The sequence below is a fragment of the Mya arenaria genome, chromosome 14, assembly GCF_026914265.1.
Source record: "Mya arenaria isolate MELC-2E11 chromosome 14, ASM2691426v1".
Taxonomy (NCBI): Eukaryota; Metazoa; Mollusca; class Bivalvia; order Myida; family Myidae; genus Mya; species Mya arenaria.
Window position 1 is genome coordinate 63,931,397 of NC_069135.1, and position 11,524 is coordinate 63,942,920.

The window sequence follows — 11,524 nt, forward strand, 5'->3', positions numbered from 1 at the left end:
TTTACATGGGGTTTAAACCAGTTTAACTTTTGTTTGTGCATGCGTCTATCTTTTTTAAGTCGCATATACTAAAAGGGAAAAACACCCTAAAACAAATAGAGCTCGCACTGATTTATTCCCATTTTTCTTAGAGCTCAGTGGATACGACGCTGGACTGCAATTTTGGCGACACGGGTTCAAACCCGGTCTCCGACACAATCTTTTTTTATGTTTTGGTACTTTTTTACAATTATGATATCAAAGCGTAACACATTCTATTAAAAAAATTGTCCTGAGATTCGTTACAGAAAAAAAACTTTTTTTGGTGCCAATCTTGGGTACAGTCCCTTTAAAGCGTAAACAAAGGTAAGTGTTAACATTTTTACCTAAATGGCTCATTTTGTCGTTCAAACCACAGGAATTTGACACAGTTATAGGTCTAAAATGATATACTTAAGTCATTTTATGACTAAATACGGACAAAAAACTACGATTTCGGAAAAAAACACATTTTAATCATATTGTTAATTGAGATATAATTTCAGACCAAATACTGTGTAAAAATCCATTGGGTTCAAATTAAGCCACGCGGCAATTCAAATGGAACCAAAAATAGGCAAAAACATTTGTGGTTTGACATCGGTTAAAGAAACTTTCTCCAACCTTATGTCTGCAATGATGAATTCTGGTATGGTTTGTGAAAGCTGTTTTAACCAATTTGCTCAACATATTTTACGGGGAGGTTAGCAAAACCCCTTTGTATGCTAGTGTCAAATAAAAATAAGTTTAGATAAAATTTTTTATCTAGAGCTGTAAAAGAAGTGATGACTACCCCACTCGACCCTTTGACCCCTCGTATAACTGCTGGATATTGAAATAAAAACAATTGTTCAAAGAACATATAAAGGAAAATAATTCTTATTTGCCACACCATAAACCTTAATCAACCAAATAACCATACAGATAAACTGATGTTCAAGGACAGAATTTGAGATCAAACACGCGCAGAAATATTGGCCAAGCCATGCGAGTGACCTAGCTTGACCTTGAAGCTTGATAACTCAGGTGTCGTCTCTTTAAGGTGGTCATTTATGCCAAATTATTTTGGAATTCAAGCTTTTATGACAGTTCATAAACCGGACATCGATCATTATCATCAGTAACATTAAAATGTCCAAAAGAAGGAAAATTAAAGAAATCTGTAAGAGCATAAGCGGTTTTAAGGTGATGGGGTCAAATGCCAACCCTCTTGGGGAGGGGCAGATGGCATCTGGCGCCCTTCCATTTACATTGTCCAACCGTTCTTCAAATGTCAACTCTTTGGGAGTGGCAGGGGCATCTGGCGCCCTTCCATATACATTGTCCAAGCGCCCTTCATATGTCAAATACTGGGAAGAAGGGGAACATAGGGCGCTCTTCAAGACGCATTGTCCAACCGGCCTTCAAATGTCAAATCTTGAAAAGGGAAGGCAGACATCCGGCGTCCTTTCATTTATATGTATAACCGCCCTTCAAATGTCAAATATTGAAAGGGAAAAAGGACATCCGGCGCAGTTCCATACATATTGTCTAAGCGCCCTTCAAATGTCAAATGTTTGGGAGGGGAACATCCAACGCCCTAAGATATGTATTGTTAAAGTGCCCCGCGAATACCAAGTCTTGTGAGAGGAGAGAGGGACATGCGGCGCCATTCCACCTACCATTTCAAAGAGATCCGAGATGCGCCCCTTTAATAAGCCGAAAACAATGCATCCGAACGATCAGTCTCTTATGGCAATAAACAAATTTGGTGGGGAGTAAATAAGCAGGGAAGGTCGGAAAACCGGAAATAAACGTCTTGTTTGATGTTTCACAAACCGTAGAACAAAGAATTTTAATTTATGAAATACATCTTTGTGAACATGGTCATGTTAAATATTTGATATTTTTATTCATGCACCTTCCATCAAGGTCATAAGCATAGAGTATAGACACAACTAGAAATCACATATTAAGTGAATGACGCAGTTATGGATTGGATACGAAAGCGGGCCGGATGAATATAAGAGGCGACAAGTGCGAATCGTATATTGACTTACTCAACCTTGTAAAGCGTATGCAGATGTAGATCTAACAATTGCATATTAGGGATTGATACAGTCCCCGGAAAGAAGGTACCCCAGGCTTTAGGACCAACTTCTGGCCTCACTTTCAGCATGCCTTGGTAGCAGATTGGACGAACATCGTTCCAGATGCCTTCGCTCCCGTCTGCAATGGGTTCCTGTGTACCAACTGTATTCGGGTACACAGAAACATGAAAACAGTGAAAACAAACGGCCTCCAGGACTAGCATACACTGTCTTCACCATTTCATTAAAAAAGCAACAACCAGATAGTTTCAAAATCGACAAATACATTACTTTCACAAGAAAAGCCTAGAATTGTTAATACGAGCTAGTATGAGGCCGAAAAATTAAAACATCATTTTACATTATTGAAAGAATCGGAATCCGTAAATCCGTTCAAACTTAGGCACACAATGGTTTTCAGTTTATATACTATGTATATTAAGCATGTGCATGTCAAGTGATTAGTACAGCTACATGTGCCGTTTAAAAGAAACAGTACATTTTGAATTGGAAAAATACACAAAAAAGCTTAAGCAGGGTCACATGTAGGATTTGACGTTTGATGGGGCGTAACGTAAGAGCATTGCCGTTTGAATTGCACCCTACTCTTAGAACCGACATTTATATGATCTTAAGTATTGGCAAGTGGTTGTGGGTTCTGCCACATGATCATTTTTAAATTTTCTAATCCGAAATGGTGCATTTTCTTGATTAAGTTTATTCGAAGAATAAGTAAACTTGGAAGAATTTGGTTGACCGCTTGACCCGCTCGCGTAAAGATACATCTGTCGTTAGTCGTACGTTTTTGAGATTTTGCATTTGTATCATGTGGTAAAGGAGGCGCATCAAAATAAATGTACCTTGACAAATTCTGTCATGAGAAAGGAATTGAAGTATAAAATGTATCACATGAAAAATAATAATAGCTAGACAAAAAGTGTACGTAGAAGTACGTAGGTATGATCGCATAAACGTGGGAGGAATATTGCACAGCAAAACACTTACCGCAAATTATCATATAGATATCATTTAATTCGAAAGTGACTTAAAACAACAACAAACACAACAAAAACCCTTATTGATTGTTTATATCGGGTTGTGCAGTTGTCTCATAAGAACAAGAATAAGGGGAATAAGCATTTAAATGTATCAGGGATTCATAATGGTTAACGGATGGTGTTAAAACCTTATAATATGCTTATAAAACCAGCGATCGTCATCAGATAATCAATACTTCAATAGGCAACTAATTCCGGACCATGTGATACCGAGTTTCTTCATCTGATCTGATTTATCACGAAGCTCGGTATCAACATAATCTGATAACCGGATACCGGGTTTTAGCCCAACCCATGATGACCTCCCTTATTTTCTTATCAAGGAAGTTTAATACTACTTTCGTTTTTGAAGACGCCTGAAATTCGTTGACTCTCCCTTTATCTCCAAACAGCGCATACTATAATCGTTGGCGATAAAAACATGTTAATGTACTGAGTTGTGTGCTTAAGATATTCGAGTAACTATCTGAAAGGACTTGCTTTCAACAGTCAACAAAAGTAAGACTATTGTATTTTTTTCTGAGTGCGGTTCAAGGATTTTAAGTTAGTGAGTGCACACTTGGGATAGCCACAATAATTGGCGTTCAGTTTTATATCAGTGGACATTGTTAAGTTTATATGTGGCCATCACGAAAATCTAGTAAAGACTATTGGCATCTATTTATATGGACCAGATTTTGGGGTCAAAAATAAGAACGTGCAGCCCGGTTTCACCAGAAACGAATCAAATCAAATCAAATCAAAACACAAACCACATTCAGTGTTTTACTTTTATTGTTTCAAGACACTAGACACTATTGTTTTAATCATTTTAGTTTTTTTCTTATACATTTGTGATAATTGAATTTTTAATCCGTCTGCTATAATATTGTTTTTTTTTCATTCGTTCCTAAACTATACTGTAAATACAAATTATCTTTATGAAAAATTGAACATACACAATGGTCTTTATTGGTGTGATTAATTTCACATGCAGGCGAAATTGTTGGGTCCATTTGAAAAAAAATCCACACGTTCAATTAATTTGACAACCATATTCACAGTATACCTAAAAGACTCACCGAGAAGATATTTTTTCTTTGCATTAAACATTCAACAATGTAATTTAACTTCATTAATACTATCAACTAATTATCAAATTTAATATTTGGCCTCAATTTCACGAAACTTCTTAAGCTAAACATACTTAAGTAGCTTTTTTCAATTAGCCCCAAAAATTCTTAAATTGATTTAAAATAACGGTTATTCTGTGTTTATTCTTTATATTCCGCATGCATCTTCATGCAATCTTCAAATTTCTATGTTATTATTTTTGTTCTTTTGTTTCCATGTCTTTGCTATACCCAATTGGAAAGTTTTCATAAAAAATAATATTCTGTTTTAAACCAATTTAAATGATTTTTATTTCATATTAAAACAAAGTATAGTGTTTAAAAAACAAACAATCATTTATTTGTTTTTAAAGCAAAAATCAAAAATAAAGTGAACAAACTATTTTTACGCTTGACTAAACTCATAAACATTATAATTTATTGTTTTAAACAATAAAATTTCAATGTCAATATTTTTCATGTTTTATATTGTTTCGGTTTCTATGATGTATACATTTCGTACTGCGCCGGTAGAAACGTCCCGGGAACCGCTAGTGTTTCCGATTTAATAATAATGTTCGACCATTAAATGAAATTTTGTTTTACTAATAATTAAGACTATACCTCGTTAAGAACTGGATTATCCAAGTGTAAACTTGACAATAAAAGTATGGATTTTTAAACACAGGATGGATGCAGTTCCAGGGAGAATCGCACCCGAGCCTGCAGGATCCTCCCACGACCACACTTTTTGTCAGCCATGTGCTGAAGATGGGAAGATAATCCTTCCCGAAGCCTTCTGTCCCGTCTGCAAGGAGTTTTTGTGTTCCCCCTGCGCTCGAGTACACAGGAACATGAAGCTTACCAAAAGTCACGCTCTCCAGGACAAGAGTACCATGCCTTCTTCATTGTACACAGAGAGTGATGATGAGACGTTTACAGAAACATGCCAGCACCATGCTAAAGAGTTTACAAAATATAAATGTACCAATCACGAGGCATTACTCTGTGGAGAATGTTTGGCTGACAAAACCCACCGCTCATGTAACATTGAAAAGATTTCTCAACTTGCAAAACGGTACAGGGAGGGTACAGAATACAACAGTCTGAAGACAGGACTTGCCCAGATGGTCAATGACATTAGCAAACTTTCGCACGATATACATACAGACATGAAAACAGTTAACGACGAAAGCATTGCAAATATCAATGAGCTTCGCAAGTTTAGGAATGAAATCAACCTATACCTTGATAAGAGGGAAAAAGAGTTACTGGAAGAAATTGAGCAGACGAAAGAGAAATCACAAAGCCTGTTAAGTGAACTAAAATTAAATTGCCAAGACATACAAGCTGCCACTGAGAAGCTCAAGGTCGAGCTACAAGCCATGGAGGTCAACAACAACCAGCTGTTCATATCTGGAACAAGAGCCATTAAGGAGTTATTCGGTCTACAGTCAGCCCTTAAGGACATCAGAGAGAGAAAAGTGCCTTACTTTAAGTTCAACAGGGACCCCGCCACAGAACAGCTGCTGGCCTCATGCACAGCAATTGGCAGAGTGGATCAGACAGAGTCAGATTTTGCAGACCATCAGAAACAGTCGCAGGGGCGAGGTAAGCAACACAATGCTGTTATATCATAGTTAGGTTTCACGTTTTATTTAAATGTTTTATTTTATGCTACGCTACTTTACTGCTATTCTTTCTTCTCAAAGTTATTTGAGATATACATGTATACGTATAACCACTCCCTTAATTTCCCTTTGAAATAGAAGTTATTACACAATCGGAAGCTTTGTGCTTGAACGTGTGTGTTTTTGTGTGTGCTTACGAGCGTGTGTGCCTGTATGTGTGCCTATTAATGTACGAATGTGAGATTTTGTTCGTGGGTGAATACGTTTGAACGTGTGTTGTGCCTGTGAGTGCGTGTACGTATGTGTGAATGTTCGTGTATTGTTTGCAATTGATGAATTGTCGTTGGTTTGAACGTGTGTTTTGAGAATGTATGTACGATGTGTTTGTGGGTGTGTTTGTTTGAACATGTGTTTTGTAGGTGCGTGTACGTGTGTGTGGGTGTACGTGCGATGTGAGCGTGGGTGTGTATGTTTGTATGAGTGTATGTATTGTATCTCTGAGTGTGTGTTTGAGTGAGTGCATGTGTGCGTACGAACATAAGTGTCTTTTGTGCCTGTGAGTGCGTGCAAGATTGTATGTTTGTGCATTTCTTGTGTTGGTGTATATGTACTCTAAAAGTGACTTCTAGGAATTGTTACTATATTTTACTTCGAACTGCATCTGTGTGTAGGTATTGATTTAAACGTTATGTGAATAAAGGAAATAAGAACAAAATCATTTTCAAATCAGCCTTACTATTTTAACAAAGCATAGACTGGTTATCTACAGGAACAAATACATTTTTTAACAAGTTTATTTCCAAACATCTCATCAGGGTAATCGGTTGTGTGTTTTTGTTCAATACTTAATTAATTATCTACGGTGTTTCGTTACTAGCGTAGGTCTTGGTATAAAAATAGAGTGCTCGATGTGTTTAAGCAATCATGGTAGAAGGATAAACAATAGTAGTACTTTATGCACATATAAACTAATAAAGGAACATTTTGAAATTGAACTTTACCTAGAGTATTTACCAAAGAAGCTAAAAATGTCTTTGTCTAAGCTAAGATTGTCATCTCATAAACTGCATATAGAAACCGCCGATATGGCCGAAATATAATAGATAGAGCCCAACGTTATTGTAATGTGTGTAACTCTAATGATTTAGAAGATGAATATCATTTCATCATAATATGTCCGGTATATAATGAATTCAGAAAAAAATTGATTGAAAGATAGTATATTAGAAACCCAAGTATGTACAAGTTTATCGAACTAATGTTATCAAAACACGTAAGCATACTAAGTAGCTTAAGTAAATTTATAAATCAAGCATTTATGTTAAGAAATTCCTTAATAAATAACACCGTTTAGATCAAGTATTATGACATTTGTGAATAGCCTCCCATAATACTTCAATACTGTATTTAATATATATCCAACAGTTTGATTTTGATATGTATCTTGTTTCCCTTTTTTGATACCTTATTTTTTAATTTTTTTTTGTTCTTTAATTTAACTCACTTATAATATTCTCTTTTTTTGTATTTAGGCCATAAATCGTTGTGATCATTACTGAATATTTATATGTGTGTTTATATTTTCTATATTTTGTCAAGAAACTGTTACATAACATGTTTACGTCAATAAAATTTCTGTCTGTCTGTCTGTCTGTCTGGTATAAATACAAAATTCGTTTGTTTGAAACATCAAATAAAATATATTTACATTATCACACTTTTTAAGATGGTTCAAACATAAGCTATAATTACATCGTTGCCATCATAGGCGGCACTATTTGTCTGTGATTATTTGGTATAATATTATTATACTATCGGCCCCATTCCCAAAGCAAAATTAACAATATGTTTCTCAATCTTTAGAAAAACATCCAAATCAAACTAAAAAAGCAATAAAAATCAAAGAATTATGAAAGTCTTTTACGTGAACTGGTTCATTCAACATCCTGATAATTATGTGATGATAAGTTTTGTGGATAATTTAATTCTGAATAATTGATTTTCATCACATTCAGGGATCAGTATGGAATCTGTCATGATTTATTGCAATATATATTTACACCCAATGGATTGATATTTCAACCGTTTCAGGTCTTTTGACAGCGAAAAGAAACTTATATTTAATAATTACCTCATTCGCAAGAATCTGAAAAGCTTGTTCTTTTAACTTTAAAAATTCCAATCTGAAAAGCTTGTTCTTTTAACTTTAAAAGTTCCAAGTTCAGGCATTATTCGTAACAACACTTTTTATTCCGCAAAATGTCTAGAGTCTTTTTCCGAAAATAGGCAGAAAAGCCCTGTTTATTTACATTATCAGAAGATCTCTGTGTTACATCAATGGCGATATTTTAAGTCAGAAATTGTTTGATATATTTGGTTTCTTTGTTACATAGCTGCTATCATTGGAGACACAATAAGTCAGAGATTGTTTGAGATGTTTATATTATTAGAAGGTCTCTCTGTTATATTGTTGCTGTCATAGGCGACAGTGTAAGTCAGAGATTGCTTGATATAATTATTAGACAGTCTCTGTGATACACCATTGCTATCATAGGCGGCAGTACTAGTTAAAGATTGTTTAAGATATAAATCTACTATTAGAAGGTCTCTCTGTTATATTGTTGCTGTCATAGGCGACAGTATCAGTCAGAGATTGTTTAATATATTTATATAAATTATGGTAAGAAGGTCCTGTATTATATCATATCTAGCATAGGCGGCAATTTCAGTCAGAGGTTGTTTTATATATTTATATAAATAATGATAAGAATCCCCTGTATTGATAATATATGTCATGTGCACCCATTGCGGATAGAAAAATACGACCCGAGGGCACCTGCGTTGCCAGGTAACCAGGCTTTCCGAGTTACCGGCTACGCAGCGTGCCCGAGGGTCGTATTTTTCTATCAGGAACGGACACACATGATAGATATTTTTTCTAGCATACATGCATTATATTTTTTGGTTAAGAAAATACATAAAAAGCGCATTTTTGTACCAATCACCAAATATCGCGTGCGATCATGTTAACTGACGTCATTAGGCGCAGTAATTTGTATTCACTGCATACGTCAATTAGTTCCTTCGACATCACGTCTTTTAAGGGTTATTTTGTTTTGTTTTTTAAAGTATGTTTTTGTGAAGTTAATGTTAATGAAACTCATCTATTTAAATCTCATAATTATGATTACATAAAGTGTATTATAAAAGAAATTGAAATTATTACGTCACAGCGCTTGACTCATCTGGCATGGGGGGACGTCAGATGGAGGTTTCCAGCACGGCTGAATTCACCGGAAATGCCTATCCATTGTGCTAGAATATATCATATCTAGCATAGGCGGCAGTTTCAGTCAGAGGTTGTTAAGAATTGTATATATATTATTATGAACATATCAGCGTTTACCTATGGTTACACCGTATAATTCCCTGGCTACTACTGCTACCTATGGTTCAGCGGAAACTCCACTGGCTGATACTGCTACCTATGGTTACACCGTATACTCCCCTTTCAGATACTGCCCTCTATGCATACAGCATATACTTCTTTTACTGATAACTCCCCTAATGGTTACAATGCTAACTTCTCTGACTGACACTGCCCCCTATAGTTACAACGTATTCTTCTCAAACTGATTCTGCCACCTATGGTTACAACGTACTTTTCTGATTGAAACTGTCCCCTTTTACTACAACGTATACTTCTTTGACTGATACTGCCCCAAGGGTTGCACCGCATACCTCTTACGGATACTGCCCCCTATGGTTACACTGTATACGTCTCGGACTTATTTTGCCCCCTATGGTTACATAATATATTTCTGACTGATACTGATATTTCCTGTAATTGTCTTTTGATTTCATTCAGAAAGTGTGATCAAATGCATTTTCATGTTCCAAATAGAGGTTTAATCTTTATATTCTTTTAAGTATAATTTTATAACATTTGAGTGAACAACATTTTTATCACCAAAACTAAGTTTCAAATATATGTTTATACAATTAAATTATAGATTTGCAAACAATCCAAGAAGATGTATTTTAAAGCTTCAAATATCTCTTTGTGTACATGCCCATTTTTTATATTGTTTCATACATGCACGTTCCATCAAAGTCATAAACACATCTTTAGATACATGCGTTTACTATGAACATATCTTCGTTTGCTAAATTTTAAAGACCAGCGAAGCGGGCATAAATAAACACTATTGTTGTTCATGAACAGTTTTATTTCGATATTTCAGCCTTAAACCAGTGCAGAGCAGACCTAAGCCAGTCCCAGTTTAGCAAGCTGTTTGACATTCCAGTGAAGACGGCAGCCGACCCCATTAAATGCGGGCTGACCAGTGTGGCCCTTCTGTCCGGAGAAAGGCTCCTACTAGCTGACTTCATAAATAGCTCAGTAAAGCTTGTGGACACCACTACCAACAAGATGGTGTCCCAGGTGAAACTTCCAGGTGATCCGCAGGACCTGTGTCTCCTGCCTGGGGACAGGGCAGCTGTAGCTCTGCCTAATAAGAAAAAGATACAGTTCGTATCTACTCGGGGAAATGTAACACTACAGGAAGTTGTTAATGTAGATGGACGATGTTATGGAATAGATTTCTGTGATGACAACCTGATAGTGTCCTTCTCCCGCCCAGGAAAGGTTGTGATGATTGACATAAAGGGAAAGGTGAAGAAAAGTGTGGACAAAGACAGCAGTGGAAAACCTTTGTTTCTGTATCCTGAGTATCTGACAGTGACCAGAGAGAGCCAGACTCCTCCGGTCATATATGTCACAGACATGGGCACCAACACCGTAACCAAGCTGAGCATCTCACTAGAGGTTCTCCAGACCTACAAAGACCCGATACTGAAATCACCACGTGGTCTTACAGCCGTGGGTGACAACCAGCTGCTCGTGTGTGGGTGGGACAGTAACACCATACTGTTAGTGGACACGCTCACCGGCAAGATAACCCAACTGCTGGGGAAGGAAGAGGGGATAGAGAATCCACAAAGTGTGGCTTACTGTTCACTGAGGAAGATGTTGTTTGTCACCTGCTGGTGGTTTGGCAGACCTGATTCGGATAATATCGTAAAAGTATTCAACTTAGTACAGTTCAAGTCTGCCAATTAATATGAGTGAAATCTGTATCAGGTGTGAAATAATTGTTAGGTTTAAGAATAATTCTAATATACAGTATCATACTGACAATACGCTTATACAATGCTTTATTTCACATATCGAGCGATTCAATTACTGTGAGAGTGTTTGACGGAAACTTGACTTTTAAATTATTTTGAATTCTAACAGTTATCATGAGTGACAAGTAGTGTAGTAATGTGTTATAAGAAAATAATATACGAGTTTGAGAATGTGTATTATTAATTGAAATGTTAGTAGCTGATTGTGTATGAAATATACCAACAAGTTGGTTTCTTACTTGTGAATGTTTAATTAAACAATATAATTGTGTAATAGAATGATTCAGAATATAGATTACAGAGTTGTAGATGTTTAAAGTGTTTATATTGAAATTAAACATACATGTTCGTATCTTTATGCATGTTTATTGAATGAATAATTCTATAGACATTGACCTTAGTGTGGATTGTTTGAACAGACATTGACCATAGTTAAAATAGTTGAATTGATATATGAATTGAATGAT

The 11,524-nt window shown here is 35.9% G+C and overlaps 1 protein-coding gene across 1 annotated transcript; it reads left to right on the plus strand.

The window, feature by feature from the left end:
• Positions 1-3,507: 3,507 nt before the first annotated feature.
• On the plus strand, positions 3,508-11,524 carry LOC128218383 (uncharacterized). The gene is made up of 3 exons (XM_052926041.1): positions 3,508-3,643; positions 4,925-5,847; positions 10,112-11,524. Exons 2-3 carry the CDS (start codon positions 4,926-4,928, stop codon positions 10,987-10,989), a joined length of 1,800 nt encoding a protein of 599 aa, XP_052782001.1. The 5' UTR covers positions 3,508-3,643; position 4,925; the 3' UTR covers positions 10,990-11,524.